At 39.2% G+C, this 25,477-nt stretch overlaps 1 protein-coding gene across 4 annotated transcripts; it reads left to right on the plus strand.

Annotated features, from left to right (window-relative positions):
- Positions 1-2,233: 2,233 nt before the first annotated feature.
- MPP4 (membrane palmitoylated protein 4) lies at positions 2,234-24,948 on the plus strand. 4 transcript variants are annotated; one of them, XM_037396284.1, is made up of 22 exons: positions 2,235-2,408; positions 3,794-3,909; positions 5,995-6,116; positions 7,053-7,130; positions 7,843-7,923; positions 8,483-8,614; positions 8,744-8,825; positions 9,974-10,059; positions 10,805-10,876; positions 11,332-11,528; positions 12,691-12,755; positions 13,490-13,507; positions 14,567-14,605; positions 15,356-15,376; positions 16,674-16,688; positions 18,174-18,215; positions 19,042-19,212; positions 20,101-20,181; positions 21,129-21,222; positions 22,029-22,137; positions 23,446-23,580; positions 24,488-24,948. In XM_037396284.1, the coding sequence occupies exons 2-22, from the start codon at positions 3,876-3,878 to the stop codon at positions 24,677-24,679; spliced, it is 1,866 nt and encodes a 621-aa protein (XP_037252181.1). In that variant the 5' UTR covers positions 2,235-2,408; positions 3,794-3,875; the 3' UTR covers positions 24,680-24,948. The 4 variants fall into 4 exon arrangements, with proteins under 4 accessions (XP_037252182.1, XP_037252181.1, XP_037252183.1 ...); XM_037396286.1 differs by having other exon boundaries at positions 2,236-2,408; positions 6,019-6,116; XM_037396285.1 differs by lacking the exon at positions 16,674-16,688 and having other exon boundaries at positions 2,234-2,408.
- Positions 24,949-25,477: the final 529 nt, after the last annotated feature.

Genomic DNA, 25,477 nt, shown 5'->3' on the forward strand with positions numbered 1-25,477 from the left:
GTTCTCCTTGTTAAAAGTGCTCAATAACCTTGTCAAGCATCTTAAATTTAAGTTTATAAGAGCAGGGGGGTTGATGTTCTGAATGTCAGGTGCTGTGGTGTTGTCCCCTTCAGAGACTTGGCAGCATCCAAAATTTTCCTTTGCATCCAAAATCGTCCTTTTAAAGACAATTCTGAAAAGTGTTTTAAAAGCAGGACTTGGGTTCCCTTGCAGCTCTAGCCTTGCATCAGTAAGACCTTCTGGTCTGCCTGACAAATAAGGTCAAGGAGTTTCGTGTGCTGCTGCTGAAGGAAGTAAACCCTGCAGCCCAAATCTGGGGTGACTGATGTTTGTAGACATGAGGTGACAGACTCCTTTTGACTCTAAATTCTGGCACAGTTGGCGTGGATATCCAGCTCTGTCCCTAATAACAGGCAAAGAGAAATGACTTCTCTTAATGAGCATCTGTAATTGCACGCAATACGTGAATGGGAAGGACCTTACACTGGCTGGCAGATTAGTCAGGTAAGCCTGTTAGCAAGAACTTGCATCTAATTTATGTAGATCCCTGGGATGAGGAGACCCTGAGCTCTGGCCTTATAGTCTGCATAGATATAATTCTTAGGAAATGAAGACACAGTAGCAGTTAAAAGTTTGTTTGAACCCTCACCTTTCCACTTAGGCAAGCGATTTAGTAGGTCTTTTTCTAAAGAACTGCAGAGAAACAAGATACTCTTTTTTTTCTCTTCTGATAATGACTTGCTCATCATTTATTGCTACTGACAGCTGCTGAAACTAGGCTTCACAGTTGGAAGCTGCTTTCCTTTTGTTGTGTGAAAATATGAAACAGCTACTACTTTATGAATGAGGTGAGCTGTGTTGTTAAGAACTTGGCAGATTTTGATGTTTAAATGCTGCTTCTGTCAGTGTGAGCATAAACTGTAGTTTTAAAAAGCAACAATGGATGGAAGGGTTACTAACTCAGTGTTCATTATTAACCCTAATAGCTCTCCGACAGCTATACCTGAGGGTTTCACCCCAAAAGGCAAGCAATCAGCATTCAGTAGCTTTCCCACTTTTTCTTGGAAATCCAAGGTCAGCTTTCAAGACTGTGTCTAAAACTTCTAAACATACTCAAGTTAATCCCACATCTGTTCTCTGTGGAAGCAGTAGTGATACCAGAAGCTGCACAGCTCCGTGGGGGGGAACCCCAAACAAAAAAACTCAAGTATTTTAAAGGGGTAACAGTATTGTTAGTATTTTAGCAGAATCAGAAGTATTTGAGCACTGTATTTTCTCTACAGGAAATACAGATCAGGAGTTGGCTCCCTTTATAATAAGTACATCTGAAATGCTTGGACATGTTCTTTTGTCTTCAAATGTCCTTTACCACACCATTGTAATGAGGATTCTGAATTGGCAATGTGCTGTTGGAAGTCTGTGTAGCCTATATAAAACCAAACAGCCATCGTACATGGGAACCAACAGATGTCAGCAGGGTCTGTCTTGAGTTCTTGAAAAATGTGAAAAAAACCATGGATATAAAAGCTAGAGAAAACTTAAAATTGGTAATAATAGGAAATGGGGCTTCTGAAATGTAGCTTATGGGATAAGCTGTCAGAAGTTTCCTTTTAGGCCATAACTTGCAGGTTGGGTACTATCTCCTTGTAAACGTTTCTGCAACTGAATTTGGAGCTATAGACTCTTAGTTTCCAAATGGGGCAGGGGGGTGAGAATCAGCCAAGCTGAGGGTTACTTGTGTTTTCATATTGCTGCTGTTCAGTGAAAACCAGGAGTGCTGCTGTCCTGAATGTACTTGGCAACATAGGGATTCCTCTTCCCATGTCTGTACCATCTCACAGTAAAGATTTCTGTCCTATTCCTGATGTCTTTGGTAAATAAGAAACAGGTATTCATGACTAGATTTATATGGCCTGCTTTAAATCCATCATTAGGCAGATCAGCTAAGCTTAGCAAAGGGGGGAAGGCAAACTATTAAAGGAAAAGAACTCAGACTATTGAAAAAAATGAAATAATTGCAGCTCAAAACCCAAAAAATTGGATATTGTGGGAGGATCAAATAATATTTTTGTTAGTCTTTAAAAGAGGAATCCATAATTTGAAAAGCAGTCTTCAGATTAGAATTGCAGTAAGATGTATCACTCGGTTTCCTGTAGAGGTAACCTGTAATGAATTGCCAATACTCGGTAATAAAATACTTGAATCATAATGTCGTCACTTTGATTATTTTTTGCTCCTGCAGTAAAAGTGCCAGTAATGCCTTCTGCTTTTATAAGTGGATCAAGATACTACTTTTCCTGCTTGTACCTTTGATGTTTTCTGTCCACAGAACAACCTAGAGGAAAACAGCAGCTGCCTTCCTCAATTCTAATCCAGGAGACAAACTACTGTGTATTGAACAGAATTTGGTAAGGCATTCACTGTTCACGCAGTGTCTGTCACGCTGTGGTTCACTGTTGGCTGAAGTCTTCAAATATGTGATGTTACAGGTTTTTTTTAACTTGTACACTGAATCATCTCTTCAGTGATCAGTTTAAATATTTAACTTTTTAGAAGCAACCTTAGAATACTGCTAATGACAGTAATGACAGTATCTTCAAACTTTAATCAAGTGTGATTTGAGGATAGATCAACTAGGATGTAATGAAGATTCTGAATTGATTCAGAGCTTTCATATACAGGCTCCTGATGCTTTGGGGTATAAATGCACCATACAGTGTTCTCTGGGGGATTTCCATACTTGTTTGCAAAGAAGAGTTCTGAGAATTCTCTGAAACAATTTTGTACTGCGTTGTTTCTTATTAGCAGTAGATTGGAGAGCTTCCTCTGTTTTTAGTCTAAGGGAACGTTACAGGTTAGTAGTAGGTTGTCACAGAATTCTAAGAAAGGGAAGGATTTGGGAAGAGAATTTTAGAAAAGGCTTATTCTTTTATATTCAAAAAGCGCAGCAGGACATGGATACAGGTTAATAAGTGTAAGTGTTGGCTTCCTGCATTACTTAAAAATTCTTGTTTTAAAAGTTAAAGAAAAAATAAGGTAGTATATGCTGTTTCTTATAATGAAAGCTGATAGAGGAGGGGATTTTTTTAGATCAGCAAACTTGGACTCTGTCTCTAAAAGCAGCAACCAATTATAAATTGTCAGAAAGAGATGATGATACCGGTAAGGTAAGCTGTGGGTTTTTTTGAGGGGGTTGGCTTTTTAAAATTTTAATTCACAGTGAGGAAATACAGGAAAATAATGAAATCCATGTGGAACAAATCCTTCAAAGACCTTAAATTCTAACAGTGATAGAAACAGGGATCCCTTTTTTGCAAAATCATGTCTCTGCTCAGTGAAAATTCAGTATGAAATCCAGAGCCCTTCATTTTAATACTGTGTCAATAACAAGAGGAATTAAATGAAGTATATTCTTGAATATTATTATTTTCCAAGCTATATTGGTATAAAAAAAGCTTTAAAAGTCTTTGCAAAAAAATACAACTTTCCATAGTAGTGCACTTAAAGATGAGGAACAGAAGATGTACCAAATAGCTTCTTATTTTAGATGGCTTAATGAAGCAAGCCAGTGACAATTCCATGAAGGAAATAAAATGTCATATTGCAGTTGAGGTTTGTCTGTCTGCATTTTGGATGCTGGTGGGTAACTGAATTTATAGGTGGGACTAATGTATTTAATTTATGCTTCCAACCTGTTGTACACTTAAATATGAATGGTTGCCCCCTTCTTTAAAATTCTGCTGTCTTATCAATCTAAAATACCTGACAGTACTCTGTGTACTTTTTTCCCTAGTTCAACATCTCTCTGTGAAATGTACTTGGTGTGAATGCAGTGCTCAAAGAAGTGGGTGGAATATCCTTGAGTAAAGGAAAAGATGGAAGTGCCAGCAGTCCACAGTCAAGATAATGGTACTCATAACTTTTGCATTTCTTTTTCAAAGAGCAAGAAAACTGACAAAAAGTTTTTATTCCTTAGTCTGTAACTCTTCTTCCATTGAGTCATGACAGAGATGAACATGTCTAGACGTATTGCTACTTAATAATTGGAATGATTCTTGATTTTTAATGGTGGTATGCAGTTAATTTCAGGAGTGTCAGAAGAGAATAGCTGATGTTTGTTTCTGGCTTATAAAGTCAAGAGTCTCTACAGCTGTATCAAGAATGACTGATAATTGCAAGAGGGGTTTTTTTTGTTTAAAGAAATTACTCTCTGTAGTTTGAAGGTTTGTGCTTCTGTATGGAACATGTTGGTCATTCTGAGCCAGTTTGATGTAGGGATAGCATTCTGGGAGATAATTAGTACAGTCATCTCAGGAAGAGGCAACCAGTAATGAGGAAAAGATCTTAAAAAGCATCTCCACCACAGGTGATGTTCTGTTAAGCACTAGGAAGTTCCTGTAGAAGAGAATCCTTTTAAGAAAACTGCATTTTGGCAGGTTTCTCTGTGGGGCTCACAGTCAGGGTTCACAGAGTTCATAATTTTTGTAAGTGCTTAAGTGTCTGCTTTGCAGAGACAGATGATTCCTTTGATAATGAGGTACGTTTCCAGGCTTTTCCAGTTTGGATATTCAGTAATTCTGGCTGATGATTGAGGCAAAAGTCCCATCTGCAGAAACTTAGCAGGCAAGTACTTGTATAAATTCACACATAAGGAAAATACCTCAGTAAAACTAAAGCTGAAGATAGATCTCACACAGGTGTGAGTAACATTGAGGTCTAGAGCCAGTGCAGGAAACAATTAGCTGTCAGTGGCTTCTGTAAAAATCGTGCTCAGGAGAGAAATAAGTAAAGAAGGGCTTCCATGTTCCGGTTAGTTGTGACTGGATGATAGCAGCTGATGATGTCTGCAGTAGAGAGTACTCAGCTGTTCTGGGTGTGCTGGATGATCTTTAGTTTTAAGAAATTACTATTTTGATTTTGGCTGATAAAGCTCCTGGTGTCTTGGTTTTATTTCAACATTTTTCTTGTATTACAATATTACTCATTGAAACATGCCAAGTTTAATGTTCTAAGCAAATAAATATGAAGAAGAGACTCCTGTTACAGTTGTATTGTATGATTACTTTGGCACGAAAAAGCAAAGATACAGCTTGTGCTTACCAAAAAACACAAGAGTTGAGAGCTTACTTTCCTCTGACATGCAGTGGGAGTCAGGCATCCAGCCCTTATGGTCTTTCTAAGAACCTTTATAACTTAATAAATCCAATTCCTAACATTTGGTGTGGTGTTGTATTAGTGCTGTTACAAACATTGTGTTTCTCGAAGTGTCACATATCAGAAATGTTGTCATTTCTGAGGTAAAATTAAATTTCATGCACTCACAAAAAGCCCGTTTGTATCTAGGCCTGACTGTGTAATGTCCTATCTGTTCGTCACCTCTTAGTTTCTGCTTCCTTGAGATTTTAAAAAGGCACTGGATTTTTTTGGTTTTCCCCTGTATTAGAGTAGTGTTCTAGCAGATCAAGCGTTGCTTCTAATAGTAAGAGCGGTTCTTCCACTTTCCTGGGACAACAGTATGTATTTGGCAGGAACTTGCATTCATTAATGATATTTTCCAAAATGTGTGCACCTCGAGAGTGGAAAAAACCAGATGGTCCCTGGCCCAAAGAGTGGGTCATCCAAAATAAAAGCCTATAAACATAAAAAATTGCCTTGTTCATTTTACCTGTTCTCAGTAGGAGGTACAAGCTTGAACCCAGACTGATATGCCTCAGATTCCCAGCGTGTTGGGGGTTTTTTCCCCCCTCTCACAGGTCACTTGAAATTGTTAGTATTGACCTAACCCTGCTGGTTAGTAACATAATAAAATAAAACATAAAAAAAATAAAACAGAGTTGATTGCAGGAAACAAGTGAAGCAGACAGGAATTGAGTGCATTTCTTGAAAGTACAAACTGAGGAAAGATGCTTTTCGAAGGCCTGGGTCATTGTTTGGCTTTGGTTGGGCTTCTCTTTGTACTGAAGTGTCTTGCGCTTTTCTGTTTCTTGGGCTCAGGTATATCTCATGTTCTGACTCTAGTGCTACAAGAACTGAGTTTGCTCTGTAAAAGAGATGTCAATGGCATTGGCATGTTATATGACCTGCTCAGATCTCGCTGGCTGCAAGCACTTTTAAAGGTAAAGAAATTGAGCTGTGAAGGCAAAGGGCTTCTTGAGAGCAGTCTCTCGGGGATAGCTACTTTATTTTGCCATACCAGGACAATAAATGCTTGTTTAGACTTAAGTGTTTGATAGTCCTAATGTTGGTCCTAACATCAGCAGTCAAGGTGAACAAAACCACTTGTGCTTTAAAGAAGAAAAATATATTCTCTTTCATAATGTCCTAGACGTTAAAGCTCTTCTACTTTACATGTCCCTATTAAGGCCAGGGGGATGGAGGTGTAGGCTGAACACACAGCACTGCTCAGCTGTCTGTTCTATTCTTAAATCTCTGTATGGCTATGCATCCCACTTTTGGGCATGGATGCTTGTGAAATTATGTTTTTCTGGTTTTGCCCACACTGATTTGATGTGTAGTTGAAGATTTTATGTTGCTACAGAACAGTTTTGGCTGGTGTTTCTCTCTTGAGTAGACATATCTCTGAGACAAATTCTGCTTTTCCTCTAACAAGGATTTTTAAAGATCTTTAAATTTTAAAGAAGAAAAACTTGCTGTGGATAAGAATGTCCATAGGGCCATTTAAAACACAGCAATTTATTTTGTTTTAAGTTAAATTTAAATTGTTAATCATGTTTGCAACTAGAGGGAGGAAACAAGCAAGCTACAAGTCAGAGAATTGATGCTGTCGGGCTGTTGTCCTGTGTAATCAGCTTTTCCTACTAGAAGATTCAAAATTGCAGTGTAACTGGCTAGCTGGATGATAATATGGAAAGACAATGAATACAGACGCGGTTCCACATGCATTAGACATTAAGGATTGAGACTGTGATTGGTTCTAGTTGGACTGAGAAATTCCTAGAACTACGGTAGTGCCCACTGTGTTATGTGTGTGTCTATATAGCCATGTGAACAGATCATCATTGCGTTGTCTTGTCTGTCACGGCTTTCCCTAGATTTATGAGTGCCTCCAACACTATCTTGGGAAAAGACCAGTTCCTGTCACGCCGCAGGCACACGTGTTGAATCGTGAGGTAAGGTGGTGTATGTAGTGTGTTGCTTTACTTACTCGTGCCAAATTAGTTGATTTAGCCGCAGGTAACAGTGCTGTGGTGTTTGTGTCTCAGGTCTGAGTACATTATAAACATTTGAAACCTTCTGTCCTCTCCCACATGGTCAAGCTACTTGCTAACTCCTACTGTGTTGTGGGGTGGGTGGGGGGTGGGAGGCGTGTACAGCTGTGGTCACTAGACTGCATGAGCCCTAGCCAGTGTAACAAATGCGTAAATTCTTTCTTTTAACCACTGGCCGTATGTGTGTCTTCCCACGTAACTGGGTCATTCGGCATTATGGCTACAATCAAGCAGTCTGACATGAGGATTTTGAAAAGCTTTTTGGTTTTTTCTGATTTTTCATATCGTAATAGCAGATCCGTTCTTCAATTTCTGAATTAGTGGGAGAGTTAATGACTTAAGTGGAGAAACTGACAGTAGTGATGAAATTGGTTGAGGCATAGGAGAAAAAATAGAGCACACGGCACTGTGCCTGAATGGAATTAAGCCTGGCTGAGTGTTGTTCAGCTGTGGTCATATTGTCCATTCTAAAGTAAATTGTATGGATATGCTCGGAGTCATATAACATGGCGGCCTTAACGCTCTCGCCGTACAATATTCCTCAAAATTCAACTTACAGCTTTCTACATGAACTGTTCTCTAAAACCAGTGCTTTCTCTCGTATGTTTATCAGGTGGTAGAGTTACTGCGTGAAGCCCCTCAGTCCGGAGAGATCAAAGAGCTAAGACGACTACTGCGTGCTCCACACTTAAAGGCAAGTCCTGTATAAGGAAATAAAAAGTTGCTGATAGAGCTGTCTGCAGTGGGGGTGGAAGCAGATGGCCAGCTGTTCAAGAGAATTGGCAAAGGAGCCAGAAGGGACATAGTTTCCTGGTGATGAACTAACTTCGTTGTGAAATCAGATGTGGGCTGTGTGTCTGAAGTACCTGCAGTGGGCCGTGTTTTAAGGGCCATGTTTGAGAGACATTTCTTAGAAAGCTCACATTCTGAGCAGTTGATGCAGTTACGTAAAACCAAATCTTCCTTGTAACTGCAAAACCTGCTTTCTTTACCCTAAAGCTCTAAATAAAAATGTTTCATCTTTTTTTAAGTTTTCCAGAAAAAGCATAGAGAGGAACTGTTCTTAAAACTTTTATTTCACATTTTGCATTTCCAAGTGGGAAGAAGAAAATTTCAATGTGTGAAAGGGATCTGTGTTCACATAGGACATTACTTGCTGATTTCTGTTTTCTGACCAGTCACTGTTTAAAGCTGCACTCCTGTATGATCTTTGCTTATGCATTGGTTCGTTGGCTTGTTTATGTTTGTAACAGGCCTTGCTATCTGCTCATGATACTGTGGCCCAGAAAGATTTTGAACCAACCCTTCCGCCACTGCCAGACAACATACCTGAAAATGAGGAAGCGATGAGGATTGTCTGCTTAGTGAAAAACAACCAGCCTCTGGTGAGGGAGCGTTTTCTGTTGAAAAGGCTGCGTCTTTCAATGCCTTTCTGTTATTGCCAAGAGCAGACGTGAAAGGAAACTTCCTGGCATGCTTCATTGATCACTGTGTTTTTTGTTTTTATTTGCCAGGGTGCCACCATTAAACGCCATGAGATAACAGGTGACATAACAGTTGCCCGTGTGATCCATGGTGGGCTAGCAGACAGAAGTGGTATGTGTAATCTGAAATAGTGATGCCAAAAAATTGAACTTGAAATAAGAGGTTTGAACTAAGATCGTAGCTTAGCTTCTACAAGTAGTTTTCCATTATAGAGCAAGAAGATTTGTATGTTGGACAGCGCCATAAATAGTGATACGCTGCAGTGACTTTGATTCTGGTTTCATCAATGTTCATATGGATGTGCTATGTCTGAGACAGAGTTGAGGTACAAATCTGGTTTTCATTGTGCGTTCTTGGTACCAATACTTGAATAAATCTCTCATGAGATTGACCAGGAATATCCCAGATTGCAGTGTAGTATGAATACCAGCAGCTCATTCCCTGATGGAGAAATGGAAAATATCAGTAGCCCTTGATTCTATAAGGGGGTTTAAGGGATATGTAGTAATACTTCTTGGCACTAGTCGACTAAACGCTTTGGTAGCTTTAGTTGCTAAGAAATCTTCCAAGGAGTTTCCTTGGAAATGTCACTATTTTGTCATCCTAGAATTGAACGTGTTCCACATTCCTTCAGAAATGTAATGTAACTAAAAGGTAAAACGTCAGAAGTAAAATTGAACTGTAGTCATTATAAAATAGTTTTCTGGTCTTTGTGTAGAGAAGAAAACCAAAACTGTAGACAACAGCTGATGAAGTTTCTAGTCTGATTAACGTTTCATTTGAGCTGAAGGAAAATGCAAAATTAAACAATACTGTGAAGATCTTGTAAAGGACAGAGGAGTCCCAAGGCATCCCACTGCACCTGAATTTTTAAGGGTCTGATTCCAAGTCTCATGGTCTATTAGTATAACGGCTTTAGCTAGAACAGGTTCAGAAATTACTTTGAGAAACGGAATTAAAATGTTTCTTCTACTTTTAAAGTAGATCATCAATAGATTGTAAGCATGTTATATGGGGGAGGTGGGAGACAATAAGAAAACTGAAGCTTGCAAGCTTCTTGTGACCAGCAGAAGTCTGCAGTCCTATCCAGGGGCAAGATAGCCTGAATCCAAAATCCCTTCCTGCATACCTGGTGTATGGAAACTTTTAATGCTGACTTCCAAACCTGTGGTATATCTGTGTCCCTGCCTCACCTACCAGAGGTAATCCATGCTGTGATAAAACTGCCGCTGCTGCTTTCATCTTTGTGTTCACTGTAGGGTTGCTGTATGCTGGAGACAAACTGGTGGAAGTAAATGGAGTTCCTGTTGAGGGACTTGAGCCTGAGCAAGTTATTAATATTCTGGTACTGAAACTTTTTTGAATCTTTTTTTCTACTTTGTACCTTAAGAGTAACTGTAGACAGTTTCTTTCTCACACATGGAAGCTCCACTCAGTTACTATTCCACATGAAAGTAGTGGAATGCGCTAAAGCAGAGTGAGCGAGCTTGTAAGCTACATACCTCACTTTGCAAAACAGGGCAGTGGTCATTGCTGTTGTCAGAATTCTCAGGAAGAAATCTGTTGAGCTGGCCCTATTACTTGTCAGTTTGCCCACAGTCTTTGTGTTCTTCACTGCAAAGCGTTAGTGCCAGTCAGTAAGGTATCACTATATGTAATCACTATCAAGTCTTTCTATGTTTTATTCCTGTGGTTGTACTGTTTCTAAGTACAGGAGATACAAATGCTATTGGAATGCTTGATTCTTAAATATTTTTTTTCCTCTCCCTTTATATCACTGTCTAACCAGATCCTGCTGCCAATTTAAATTAGATTTCAGTAGACATGTTTGGTATAAATTAATGTTGGAATTATATGTAATAAAACATGGATTTAATTTAATTAAAAATATTTAGCAAGACTTCAAAGTTTCATTCTTGAGTTTCCTTTTGAAAAAAATACAGTTTTGTCACACTGACTCTGCCTAAATTCTGTTTCTCCTGTAGATACTACAGTAACTTTAAAGCCATGTTGTGTTAAGTTTGCGATGCCAATGTTTGTTTATTTCTGTTGAATATCAGTCATATTTCAATCCTTTTCTAACCATTTAGGCCCTGTCTCAGGGGACAATTATCTTCAAATTAATTCCAGTTTCTGATCGGCCTGTCAGCAACCAAACAACAGTAAGAGGCATTCTTTTTCCCAGATTGTTACTACGAACAGTTACCCCGATAATGTCTAACAGTGCGGTACAAAGCAATAGTGTTGCTTAGAAGTTTATTGCCATCCTTGAGGTGTTACTTGCCTTTATTGCTACTTCTCAGCTGACATCAATGTGCTGTTGCTGAAGCAGTAAAACAGCAAGCTGGAATGTAGCTGTGTTAAAGGTAACGAAGACATTTTCAGAGTGATCTACAGGTTGAAGGTTGATTGTTTTCACAATGTAGAATCTGATTTTTTTTTTTTTCTCTCCCTTAATGAACAGATAGGGTCTGGGATTTGATCTGTTTTTTAAAACTTGACTTCATTATGAATTAACTTAAGTAGCAGCAATATCTGGCCATGTGATTATAAAGCTCGTGTTGTATTTGTTCTGAACGTGGCTTCCACTGAGCTCTTTGTCTATTTTCTTCACCAGGTCTATGTGCGAGCCATGGCAGATTACTGGCCCTTGCAAGATCCTGCCATACCATGTGCTGATGCAGGCTTGGCTTTTAAGAAGGGTGAAATACTCCAGGTTGTGGACCAGAATGATGCTCTCTGGTGGCAGGCCAGGAAAGTTTCAGATCTCAGTGCCTGTGCTGGACTCATACCCTCGAATCATCTTCTTAAAAGGTAAAAAGCTATCATTTTTCTGATTTCCAGTTAAAAAATTAGGCAGTTATTCAGACTTTGCTATTTAAAATTTTCGTAAGTTGTATAGTAGTATGATTCATTGACCTCTGACAAATACCTATCTTCTTTCCGTTTTTCAACTTTTTGCTCCCCTTCCCTTAATAATACCTATGTGAGAACAAGCTCTTGAAAGCACCTATGTATCATCTTAAATTAAGAAGTTTGCAGCAGTTGCCTAGTCTCAACACTATTTACTAAAGCATCTAGTGGGATGTAGCAGCTGAAAGATGGGTGGAAATTAAGGACCCCAACTATTTAGGAGTCATCTATCATTAAAAAAAAAGCAGAGGTGGGGGCGATGACATGGGGGGTGGGTTAACAAACTTATAGTATAAGAGCATAGCTGTATCAAGAAACAGTATTTTTTTAAAGATGTCCTGTGAAGCATGAGTGACTTCTTCAGCTTAGGTCAAAACAGAGTAGACCAGATTAAAAGGTAGGAGAGTGAAAAAAAAACCCACCAAAACAAAAAACAGGCTCAGGGAAGAACAGGGTTCCCTTGACTATTATTTTCTGCATAAATAGGCCGTTATTTTTATACTACATGCTTTCAGAACCAGAGTACTCAAACTGCTGTGACACACCTTTCAGTTTGATCCTCTAACCATGTGTCCCGTCTGTGTTACCCTCAGGAAAACATAAGGCCATGCAATTGTAGATGATAAGCTTTGATTTGTACTACGTGTAAACCTGGCTGTGGTTTGTGTAATGAAAGTTGAAATCAAACCAGGTTGTGATTGAGGCTGCGAGCAGGAGGTGCTGTGTAGTATCAGAGGCAGTAGTACTACTGCCCATAGCAGTAGCACACTCTTCTACTTCCAGGAGTTTATACTAGTATGGCTTACCTTCTGTCCTTATATATAAACTCAAAATACTCTATAAATACTTCTGGGCTGCTGATTTGGAAATTGTTTTTAAATAGTTCTGATAGCACATCAGCTTTCTTTCAGGACTTTTCAGTGGGCTAAAACATGGGGAATGTTTCCGTTCTTGGTGTCTTCTGTCAGCTCAGTACTGATTGATGTGTGAGCAGTGAATCTGAGTGTAATGTGCTTGTGGACTGTTCTGTTTCTTTAATTGTGATAAATCTATTTCTATGTAGGAAGCAGCGAGAATTCTGGTGGTCTCAGCCTTTCCAGCCCCATCTCTGTCTGAAATCATCCATGTGTGAGTGAAAAGTTACTTGAATGGTAGAGTAGGAAAGAATGAAATAGAAGCTCATATGATTTGGTTTAATTCAAAGATGTTGTGTCTGGAGGCATATTGTAGCGGCAGAAGTGTGTTCCCCAGGAAACCAAGGTAGTTGTACTTGAATACTGATGGTGGAGGCTGTTGTCTCCGGTGTACTTGGGATCTGACTGTGAGAGAAGCTGCGACTTCAGCTCCTTCTGAAGTCTGTAAGATCTAGGAGCTCTCTAGGAGAATTGGGTGTGAATAAGTCTTGAGGTGACAACTGTACTATCCCTGGCTTTCCAGGGACACAGCTAACAGTTCTGCACTGGAAGGTGCTGTGTGATATATTTAGAATGTTTCTTTGTCATCAAAACTATTAAGAGAAAGATAGAACTCTTTTCCTTGAGGTGTAAGTTAAGCTATGCTGCACAGGAGTTTATTCATGGTGACAATCCAGAAACATTATCCGCTGCCAGCTATAACTTTCTGTAAATACGTAATTTTTCCCAGACAAAGAATGTTCTTCCTCTTTTCTCTGTCACCATTTTCTTCTATGGTTCTTTATACTAGTAAAACATTAAATTTTTTTTGGTGATAACTCCCAGATGGAGTGTGTTTCATTGCCTAAGATTCCTCTTGGACTGATTGCTTTGTTCGTTAGAGCTGGGGCTCTCTTTCATCCTAATTTTATTGCATTTTACCTGCTTCAATGGATATGCTGTGGGCAGTAAGCACTGTGGAAGAAGGTAGGAGATTGTATCTGGACAACATTACATTCCTGTCCCTGGAATCAATATAGCATATAGTTTTACAGGCTTTTAAAAAAGTTGTCAGAAATGAGGCTGTTTAGTAAATACATGCAATAGAAACCCAAGTTCTTGGCATTTTGTGTGCTTAGCGTAATTGAAATCAAGCCTTTTTTTCACTTGAAGTGGTAGAAGCTTACATTGTCTTAAAGTGGAAACTTAAGCTATGTATTATCTGGTAGGGAACTGACAGTTTGGATGGATTGCTTTTGAGGAAGGAAAGACTAAATTTTCTCTTTCTCTTTTCCTCTCACTCTTTCTCTTTCATCTTCAGCAGCTGACCTGAGCAGCTCTGACAGAGTATTTCTTTAAAAGATACGTATGGGCAAAATATGGCTGACATGTTCTGGTAATTTCCCTGTAACTGGAAAATAGTTCCTACAAGGCCTATCTGAAGGGGCGTGCAGGAACAGAATGCACCAACAGTGCAGATTGTGAGCCCAGGGGATTGGCCAAGCTGCAAGGTCACATTTCAGGGACATGAATTGATGTGGTCTGGTGATGGAGAGGGAGCTGAATCAATCTTTTTCTCTTCTTCCTTGTAAAAATAATAATAAAATCAACCAGACAAAACATTTCCCTCGAGTGAAGCATATTGGAAAGATAGATGCTTTTAAAAGCTTCAGGAGAGAAGGGAGTGAGTGGAAAATAACCTATTTATTAAGTATTACCATGACATAATATAATCTACAGGATAAACAGAGCAACAGCCACGTTAAACCTTTTATTATTTCAAAAGGAGAACTCAAGTTAGACATGTTTGCCTCTACCACAAGCCCTTCAGAGCACTAGTTTAAGAAGAGCCTTTTGCTCACTAAAGACATTAGTAAGTTGGAGTTAACAGTTAAAATCTTTAAAGATGTCTGAGGCTGATCTGAGCTTCAAATATTTTCCTTCTGATGTCTGAGTTCAGTATTGTAAGGTCTGTAAGGTTTTGACTTCCCCAGTGTTTTTTCTGATTGAGATGATTTTTTTTTTTCCCCTTGTGTTGATCTGTAGAGGATGACATACAGATTGATGAGAAGTGTGTGGAAACAGGTAACAATTCACTTGAGATTGTTGTTTGCTTCGAGGTGGTAGCTAGTTAAAGCCTCATTTTGTTTCCCAGGTTAAAACACTCATTCTCCTAGTGAACTTAATAATAGAAAATTCTATTTTTCATACCCTGGAAACCTCCTGTATCATATATTAGTATAATAAAATGAGCTGTTTGCAGTGTTAGTGTACAGTGCTTATAGTAAAGTGTTGTGCCAAAAAGAGGGACCACCCCAAAAATATCTGCCTGAATGTGATCCATCCGCTTTGATTCAGGTTTTGGACTGTGGCTGTAATATTACCATAGTTTTGGTCTACCATAGATTTAATGCCACAGATGACTGTAGTCTTGAAGCACCCACACAATTAATTGTCAAGAAACTGATCTCAGGAGAATATGTTTTTAAGCACTGAGCAATAGGTTTTTACATTTAAATCGTTTGTGTGAAGACTGTTAGCTTGACTTGCTCCCTAAAGCAGCACAGCTCGTTCTTCCTTTTCCCAAGGTAAATCAAAAAACTCTCATGGAGGGATGAGATCCTGTAGGACTGGGTGGAGAGAGACCAGACAATTAATTCAAGTGTGGCGAGCTGTATTTTGCCACCTTGGTGTAGAGGGAAGTGAGGAAAGTATGTGTGAGACAGACTGATAGGAGCTGAAAAATTGATTTCTGATTCTGAAATTCTATAGGAGGAAAGGAATTAAATTTTGAATTTATTTAATATCTTTGCTATCTGGATTGTGAAAAAAAAGATGAAGAAACATTTGAGTCTGGTAAGTTTTTTCTGAACTAACTCGAAATTCCTTGCTGTTGTTGTGCTGCAGGAAGTGTGTCCAGAAACAAGCAAGTGTCTTAAAAGCAAGCAGGTGACAAAACCCAGAATGCTATTTTATCTTTAGAAGCCATTCTGGCTTGAAAAGCCATTATGTAAACCCCTGTTCCCTTAAGTCTTCCTCTCGCTCTCTGATTGCCTTAGTAGTGAGGGTTTTGTCCTGTTATCCAAGTGTGTTCTTCTCGTGCATCAGTACCAGATCTGTTTAGCAAATCCTAATCAGTTATACCCGTGCAAGCTGTGACAGCAGGGGCTCCATTGATGTCAGCAGATAATTGGATTACCTTAGAGTCATGGAGGCCTAAATCCCCAGTGTCTGCAGCAGTTGGTGTGGTAGAGATGTTCTGGATTCCTGATTGTGTGTATGGTTGGCATACAGGAAAGAAAAATGCTTTTATAAAGTGAGTTATTTACGTATAGAACGTACACTCAATCGGTGCTTTTTTTTAACCAGGCTGGTTTTGGGGATTGTGGGTGGGTGATTTTGGTTTTGGGATCTTTTTTTTCTTCTTTGTTTGTTTTTAGGGAACAGCTACCTGTTTAGATAATATTCAGAATCCTGAAAAACTTGAATCTTCTAAAATAAATAATTTTTCCATTAAAATAAACCTGCTGCTGCTAAACTTTGTTTCAGATACTTAGTCATCTTGTGGAGAAAATGGCATTCCACCTTACACTTGCCCTTTTCCACAAGGTTCCTCCTTGCCAGTTGGATCTTCTCTGCTTAATCACAGGTGGTTTGTTCTCTTCCACCTCTCGAGCAGCGCCCAAAGCTTTTAAGACAGAACCAGCAGGTCTACAGGGCAGTCTTGTGTTTTCAGGCTAGGATGTTTCTGATAACTGCACTTGAGGATTACTCTTGCAAATGCTAGTCACTACTCAGTGCTGACTCAGCTCTCTGCTGTATCCAGGCAATCAGAGGAATAGTGAATATTTGCTATCTTTACGTTTTACTTTAACCACTAGTTGAACATCTGTATGATGTATTTTGCAAGTACAATACTGGCATAGATGCTATAGCTGAGTCTCACTCTTTGGGAACTGAGAATTCATGCTTAACAGGCATATTTTAGTTTTAAAGCCTGCAGTACCTGTTCCCTAAATTTCCTAAATGGATTGGACAAAGTTGGTTGTTTTTTTGGTGGTTTGGTTTGGATTTTTTTGTTTGTTTGCTTTTAAATCTTAGTATAGACTTTTAAAAAATATTGTTTTATGTCTCTCTTTATCTGTATGTGCAGAGGAACTTAAAGAAGGTAATACCAACTTTTTTCTCAGTCTCCTGTAAGCAGTAATCTATTAGAATTTATCTGTGTTTACTGCATCACCAAGAGCTACCACTGCTCTTAGAATACCCAGTAGGTGAATTGCTTGTTCCTGTAGGATTCCACACTGCACTCCATACTGTAGAACAGAGGCTAGATAAAGCATAAATGCTCAAAAAGATTTGAATGATAGCTCAAAAGACCTGAAGATGGCAATGATACAGGCATAAGTCAGCTGAACAGTACTCAGAACTCTGCCCTGAACCGAGCAGTTTGGTGCCAAGTAGTTTTTTTCTACAGTCATAAGGAGTTGTTAGTACACACAGAAATGTAGGAGTAAAACTGTATTTAACAGGTACAAGCAGTGAAGAGCATAGATTTGAAAGAAGAGTAACTAAGATGCATCTAACTTTGTTTTGGTACTTGCATAATGATCAAAGAATCTAGTGCTAAAGGACAATACATTTCATGTTTTGCAAATGAAAATGATGTTCTTGTCTTGGAACAATTACTGCCTTTAAAGATATGCATATGTATTCTGTGTCTTATTCTTACTTTTAATAAGGCTTAAATAAAGGGAATACACAGCTCCGATAGTTACCTGCATGATTACGGGAAAATTAGGAGTCCTTTTTGAAGAGAAATCTAAACACTGCTGACACAATTATTTTTTTTCTTAGTTGTTTAGAAACTTTTATAAAGGTTATTTGTAAACTGTTAGAGCATTAATCTATCAGGAAATAGAGATTTTTGACCCTTATAGGAGAGATCTAATTTGGAAAAAAACATATAGAGATTCAGAAGGCTCACCTGAATGGTTAAGCCTTCACAAGGAACAGCATGAGAATGGGGACAAAAAGAATTGGAGGAAACAGATTAGTCAGGGATGTTGGAGCACAGATATCACTGATCCAAAGACGATTAAAAAGAAAAAATAAAATCGGGTCCTCATTCTGCCTGAAAGATCTGAACAGATGCATACTGCATTTTCCAAGCATGCTATTGGGCAGAAACTGTGTTATACATTTTTTTAGTTCTGATTTTTGAGCTACGGACTTGTTGGTCGTTGTAATGTTGTAACTGAAGAGTTCTTGTTAGCTGGGTTTCACCTGAAAAGCTTAAGTTATTTTTACTGTAAGTATTTCAAAACATCCTCTAGCATCTAGTTATCTTAGGAATGAAACAAATAACATGTTGAGTTTCAAATCTGATTTAGAAAATACAAAGACTTTCTAAGTTTAGTTTTTTCTCTTACAGAAATATTGGTCCTCTGAAATGGTCATTGGTCATGTGAAATGTTTGAATGTTTCGTATCATGGAGTGTTGTACTTTTTTTTTTTTTTTTAATTAGATGAGGCATGTGTATGTTTACTGAAACACTGTTTTTCATTTGGGTTAAGCAGTAATTGTTAGCCATCTAGCTCTTAGGCTTTCACTGTTCTTTTGTTTCATGAGTACTTGTTCTTTGTATCCTAGAAGAAGAAGAATTTGGTGAATTTGGTCAACGAGTCTTTATTGGTATGCAATGACTAAAGATAAGTAAGATGGTTGGGGCTTGGTCTAGATTAAGTGCTTGTCTGAAGTTAAATAAAATCCTTTGTTCTTTATTTCACATAAAGACTTACTGAACTGAATGCTACTTATTCTGTTTTCCAAACCTCAGGAAGTCTCTTTCTTCTGCCTAATGTTTGTTCTCTTGATTTAAATCTCCCTTCCTGTTAGGCTTCTGGTGAGACCTGACCACCGCCATTTTAACTTGACTGGCTGTTAAGATTTATTTCACAATTAATTTTACTAGAGAGTAATGTTGTCTGTTGTCCATTGAGAATAATCATGAGGGCTTTCATTAGAAAAGTAGACCTAAAGTGAGGTTTTTAGGACTGGATGGTAAGGTGGAGCAATAAACCCATTCCTGTCACTAAACCATAGTGGTCTTCGAAATATCTGGGTTTGTTCTGGAGGCTGGAGCAAACATTCCAGATTTGCTTTAGGAGAGCGAACTACCTACGTCGTCAAAAAACAGTTGACCTGTTCCCTGGTGATGCTTATGTGGCTAGAAGCTTCTTTGGCTTGTTTTGGGGATCTTTTGGGGGTCTCTAATTCTGGGCTTATCTTCAGGTGACTTTCAGCGAGATTTGGCCTCCTCTCTAGCTCTCCCTTAATGCTCAGAGGTTCTGCCAAGCTGACATACCAAACGCGGCAAAGTCAGTCACTAACTTTCACCCTGCAAAAAGCTCAAACGCCCAGCATGTTGTGTGGCTTAGAAAGAGGCACTCTAGATTAAACAACTAGTTGCCTTCATCTTAGGTGTGTTTTCCAGTACTGATCTCTCTGCCCCTTGCAGCTGGTTTCCGCAGAAGTATGCGCCTGTGTCGCAGGAAATCCCAGGCCAACCAGCAGTCAGGTTACGCTCGGTGCCCCAGCAGCTGTTACAGCGCTCTCGCAGCTCCCTACGAAGAGGTGGTTAGGTACCAGCGGCACCCAGCAGACCGGAACAGACTAATCATACTAGTGGGTAAGAGGTTAACTACTTTCTCATGCAAATTTCACAATCTGTAACAGAGGGGAGGAAACAGTCGGTGGTGGTCTGACCCACTGAGGTTTCCCCGCTGGCTGCAGGTAGCTCTCAAAGCAGCATTTCAAGAATGGTTGTCTGTCATTTGACCCCGTTACTGGTTTTAAAGTTTCATGTATGTGTCGTCGTCTTTGCTTGAGGTAGTGAATGTTTTTTACAAAAAAAAAGTCCTTAGAAGAAGCCATAGGGTTATGAATGCTGGTTAATAATGGACTTGATCAGAGAAATGGTTCACTTTCTGTACCAGTCCCAACTGAATATAGTGATGAGAAAACATTTGTAACTTGCTAGAAAACATCTTTACACAGGGGCATTTCTACAGCAGTATTAAGTGCGGGGTATGGCAATGGTAAGAAGAATGTTTAAAATTAAATCCAGGCTAGAAAAACTCTCAATAATGGGCAGCAGTGAAAGTTAAAAAGATGCCTTTAATAATTATAATAATAATCTAGGAAATGTTGTATTAAGTGGGCTGCAGGCTCCCAAGTAGTCTTTAATGATAAAGACTGAAAGGAAGCTGTTGTTCTGCAGTGTTCCATGATCCTGATAAAGCAAAGTGGGTAAAGGCAAATCCATTGTCTTAAGTCTGGAAGTATTTGATAATGATTTATTTTTCTTTTAAAATGGTATTGCTTAGTTGCCACCTGGGTATGACTATATTGCTGGGAAGTGATTTGTACGCTGAATCAATCAAGATGCTTCAGTCACTCCTGGTACATTTTTTGGTAATTTACGTTTCATCTGTGCATGTGCACTGTTAGGAAGTGAGGAGTGTGTGTGAGCAGAGTGTCTCTGTCAGTAATATTAGTTGCTTTTCCAACTTTTCAGGTCCTGCAGGAGTTGGTGTGAATGAGCTAAGGCGAAGGCTTATCGCAAGTAACCCACGAGAGTTTCAAAGTGCCATACCTCGTACGTAATGTTCTTCCTCTTTCACTCACCACCCCCTTCAAATATGACTAGGAAATGTCAAGTACCTCCCTCTTGTGTATTCATGTGCTCTTTTCTGTGAGGCTGTTTTTTCAGTCGTATTGCAAGCCAGAATCATCTGCTTTTATAAGTGTTAGTTCAAAATACTATCTTTCTCCTTATTGTGGCAAATCAGCTGAAGGTATTTTCAAGTTACAGCTCCTGAGACCCTTAAAGCTTTATGTAGCAGTAAATTATCTGCATGATTTTGTTTAATCTTGCTGTTTTCTTTTCCTAGATTTAAAAATAAGAATGTTTCTTAGGGATATTTTAAGTTCATAGTGTTTTAAGTGATCAGATATGAGAATGAAAGCAACAGAAGTCGGTGCTTAATAGGCTTTGCAGCTTTCCTTATTAGCCTTCTAGTGTCAGATGAGACTTACACAGCTTAATTTCTGACGTAATAACTGAAATTGTTTCTACCTGTGCTTATTTGGTTTTGTGATTTGGATAACCAAATTGGAAATTATGAATCTGAAGCTGGCTGAAAATTCAGGAACTCTTTTCTGCTTAAGATCCCAGATATGGTCAAGGTGCAAGTGTGGGAAAGCTTATGGGATGCTTTTGAATTTGCCTCAGAGGAGTAAAAACAGCTGTGCAACCAGTTTCAAAGCAGTTCCTGACCAGTCGGAGTCACAGGCCACTGTCCTTCCATTCCAAGAAATACAGATGTGCTTTGCTAATTTTCAAGGGCTTGCCACTGGGCAACCAGTAGACAAGGCTTTTGCTCTGGATTAATAAACGGAAACAACTCATTTTATTACTTATTAAAATACCGATGTATAGTCCTTCATGAAAGTTGTCTTATTTTCATTTATAAAATTACAAGAATTAGTGAATTTGGTTGACTGCAGTTGAATTTTTGTGTGTGTATGTATATCTCCTTTCAGACACCACTCGTGTTCAGAAGAGTTATGAAATGAATGGTCGTGAATATCACTATGTATCAAAGGAAACTTTTGAAAACATGGTGTATAGCCACAGGTAAGCAGGAGAGACAAATTACACTTTTGTTACTTAAAACTTAACATGATCCAAGAAAAAAGACAGTTTTGTAGGTAGGTCCCAATCCGGGCTCTTCCACTCATACTTGGTGTGTTTGGTATAAATTCGGGACAAACTATTTGAGCCCATGGCTTCAAGAACTGTGTTTGTGCAGTTGCAGATAAGATCCTCAACAATTAATCTCAGAATCCTTCTAAAAGTAAGTGAGATCTCTGGTACTGAGCTCACTTGATGTGCTTGTGAGTTATGAGTTTAACTCTCCTGGAAACCAGACTGCTTTCTAAAACAGTGCAGTGAGTCAGACCTGTTCCTGATCTACAACTCCATTGCTGAATCTCTGCACTGATGGCATCAGACAAGTAGCTGAACTGTAAGGGCTAAACTTTCCAAAGTGTCTGTGCACCTCTAAGACAGATGAGCTCAGCACCAGAAGCTACATTCCTTGAGCTGTGCCAAGTGCTTTGAGATCTCCTGATTTATGAAGTTTTTGTACCATTTAAATGGCAGGCATTTTCTCATTAGAATCACAAACTCAAAACACATAACTTATAACAACAAGGCAAGTAAAAAATGCATGCTTTGGGGATGTCAAACTGTCATGGGTTTGATTTTGTGCCCAGTGTAGTGGGGAAGAGCAAAGATGGCGATTGTTCATCAGCGTTCAATATGTTTTACGATCATTCAGCCCTGATCACTGGATTACACTTGAAGATTTCACCCTTAAGTTGAACCTTTTTGAGATTCAGGTGCTCTTTCATTTTCCTTCTTCCTCACCACTGTTACAGGATGCTGGAATATGGGGAATACAAAGGGTACCTGTATGGTACCAGTATTGATGCAGTGCGAACAGTCCTCGATGAAGGGAAGATCTGTGTAATAGATTTAGAACCGCAGGTGAGTTGTAAAGGGACAAGGAATCTAGAATTTGTATCTCCTGGAAGGAAAAATAATTCTCCATATATTCTTGAGCTATTGGAACAATCTTTGCAGTCTTCTGTTGGTTCTTTTTCCTTACTTTTATTACCTCTAACACTTTGAGAACTACTTAACATGCTAATATTTTCAGCTAGACACTATTCACTCTTCACCCCTTTCTATCTTTGTACTGAATTTGTGGATGAAGATAAGGCTGATAAAGGCCTGAGATGGTAAACATCTAAAGCTCTGCCCAGCAAAATTATACCAAACTTCTCTGAATTACTTGCGTATTTAGTACATAGATGCTGTTTAGGCTACTGGGTTTCAGCATCTCTTCTTACTGGATGTGAAGAGACACACCATAACTCGACAGCATTTAGAGACTTCCCTCTTAGTGCCAGTGTGGCAGAGCCTTAGGGTAGCAGTGGTTTATGCTGATTAAGGTAGAAGTTAAGTTTCATGACCTATGGGGGTGCTACTCAAAATCCAAACCACTATAAAGAGGCAGATTAGGCCACACCTCAGTCTTCATTTTAGATGTAAAAATGTCCTTGGATCTCTTCTGCTGCACTTCCCCTAACAAAAGGGAGAAGGAGAAAGGGTGTGGAAGTGTAATCCTGCTACTTGAACAGACGTGCCACTCTCAGTTTTTTAGGGTGTGAGTTTAAAGGACAAGTTTTGGGAAGGATATGAAGTAGTGGCACAGAGCTACTCTTCAGTAACTGCTGTGAGGCAGGAAAATAACTGCGGAGTTGCATGCTTTTGTTTTAGGTCTGGTGGCTTGCCCAACTTTTCATGCTGTGCCTTTTTTTTTTTTCCTTCTTTCTAGTTCCCTCCACTGCTCTGCAGTTGTTCAAAAAGGCTTATTGGCATCAGGGAATATTACACAGCACAGATTTCCTAAAACAGGATACTTTCTTCCAGTAAAGGTGTACTTTCTTCCAAGGTAGCTCCCCGGCAGTTAAAAAGAACAGATTTCAGGTTGATCTTTAATGTTGTTGATTGTAGAGATCTGTTAATGACAATGTCCAGTCAGTCAGGGGAGTGGAAAGCGTCTCCTAATAAGGTTACCGAGCAGAATGAAGTACCTGGTATGCTACAGTTGCTTAACAATGTCTGGTCCAGGGATTATTAGTGAGGTCGTCTTAAAGTAGGTGATCCTGAAAAAAGATTACTGCTAGGTCTGGGGATAACAGCGCATCGTAAACAATTGGCTTTTATGGGAGTGAAACTGGGATGAATACACTTGAAATACTTTAACTTCTTTTTACTCTTAATTTGTAGGGCATACAAGTAGCCCGGACACATGAATTAAAGCCCTACATTATATTCATCAAGCCATCCAGCATAAGCTGTATGAGGCAGACTCGTAAAAATGCCAGGATCTTAACCGATTATTATGTGAACATGAAATTCAAGGTGAGATTTGGGAATAGAAGAGACTCAGTGTATTATTCTGGGGTTCTGTGTTTAAAACATAATGCATTCTACTATGTTACTATGTTAACTCTTAAAAAAAAATTATTGTGTCTTTAGGATCAAATCTAAACTGTTGCTGCCTTTTTCTCTTTGGTTTGTTGGGATCCCCCCTGCTCCTCCCTTTGTTTTGAAGCGAAAGGTTTTTAATTTGTACTTTGAGGATTGAGGCATTTTGCTTGAAGGAAAGGCTATTTTGTATATTTTTGTTGTAATTAACTGCCTTGTGCTCCTGGAATGTGCTTCATTCAGTAATTTAACCAAATATTTGTTTCATGTAGTTATAAGAATGTATTATTTCACGTGTGTTTGATGACAGTATCAATATCAATTCTATTATAAATTCTACAGATAAAAAGCAAATCCTGCTTGTAGAAAATGCATATCTTGTATTTACAATGTGTCTAATATACTGTCACAGTTGTTTCCCTGCGAATCATAATCAAGTTTAGCATCTTAAAATCTTGGTGACCTCAATCCATAACTGTATATGGAAATGAATGATGATTGCTGTGGCAGAAACAAACATGAACACTGGGGAAAAAAAACTAAAATGGGGAATGAGAACACAAGCGTTACGGTAGATTTGCCTTCCAGTCCCCAACATCCTCTGCCAACACTTGTCAGTAGAACAACCTTGTTGGGGCAAATGGAGGATACTGGGACAGGAGGTGCCTCCTTGGGAAGTCAGCTCAGTTCCAGAGGGTTGGGCCTCGCTGAACAGAATGCAGTGTGCTGGCAGGATCTGTTCTCCTCCTGTTCACGCGGCCCAAGGTGCTCTGCAGATGCTGTACAGGCGCGTTTCTCTACACAACACTAAAGGTTTACAGGCTTACTCTGTGTCTCACAGGAAGAAGATTTACAGGAGATGGAAGATTCGGCGAAGAAAATGGAAGCGCAGTTTGGTCAGTTCTTTGATCAGGTGATTGTGAATGACAATTTACAAGAAGCATCAGCGCAGCTGCTGTCTGCGGTCCGTCGTGCACAGGATGAGCCCCAGTGGGTCCCTGCAATATGGATATGCTCAGACACTCAGCCCTAATTCTGAGCAGCAGGCAGCTTCATAAAGATTACAGCTTATGTTTTACTTCAAGAATAATCCTGATGTCAGGATTGCAAGAATTTATCTTTGTATGTGAGGGATTTGCAAGAGGATTAAGAAAGAAGCTGCTACAGGAGACACAATCATCCTGTGTTCTGTGTAGCTCTTCAGCTTTTTATGTTACAGTTGCATCCACTTTTGTACAAAAAAAGGAAATGCTGTGAGCACTCAATTACAAGAATAAAGAAAAATCTATTTTGTTGCATGTATCTGCATAATTTACTTGTACGTAGCTATGGGAAAGTCCCTTCCCTTCTTTTTTATTATGGGCATTCTGGTACTGTGATAGCTGTGCGCTCCAGAAGCCTTACTGGCAAATGCTATTCAGTCAATATTCAGGCCACAGCATGTTCTTTCAGCATGCTGCCTTTGAGCAAAGGGTGCCGTTTATGGAAGTATTGGTTTGCTGCTTCTCCTGTTTAGCTTTTAAGACAGGGACAGAGTGGTATCACAATCAGAATTACTCTAGAAACCACAGTTGTCCTCACCGTACATCTAGCTTGTCTGTTCTTTTATTCCATCAACTCAGGCATGTAAAAGCTGACAGAATGTGGACTTGCTGAAGACGGAAGCCAGAAGTGCCTTTTCCTCTTGGTTTGCTCGACGGTAGCATGCTCTCCTCATCAAACAGTGCAGCGCTTGTAGTAAAGCGGTTCATTACTCTCTATCTAGCACTGCAGCTGTTGTGCTGCCTGAGGAACACAGTATTCTGTTGGCCTGCCTCACCTGAGGAAAATC

This window comes from Falco rusticolus, chromosome 8 (genome assembly GCF_015220075.1).
Source record: "Falco rusticolus isolate bFalRus1 chromosome 8, bFalRus1.pri, whole genome shotgun sequence".
NCBI classification, from domain to species: domain Eukaryota; kingdom Metazoa; phylum Chordata; class Aves; order Falconiformes; family Falconidae; genus Falco; species Falco rusticolus.

Excerpts from the sequence above, each read along its gene's own strand:
- MPP4 (XM_037396284.1), top strand. The coding sequence starts at position 3,876 with ATGGAAGTGCCAGCAGTCCACAGTCAAGATAATG. Across the intron at positions 6,117-7,052 it reads GGCTGCAAGCACTTTTAAAG|ATTTATGAGTGCCTCCAACA; the intron begins GTAAAGAAATTG and ends GGCTTTCCCTAG. Across the intron at positions 18,216-19,041 it reads TGGTCAACGAGTCTTTATTG|CTGGTTTCCGCAGAAGTATG; the intron begins GTATGCAATGAC and ends TGCCCCTTGCAG.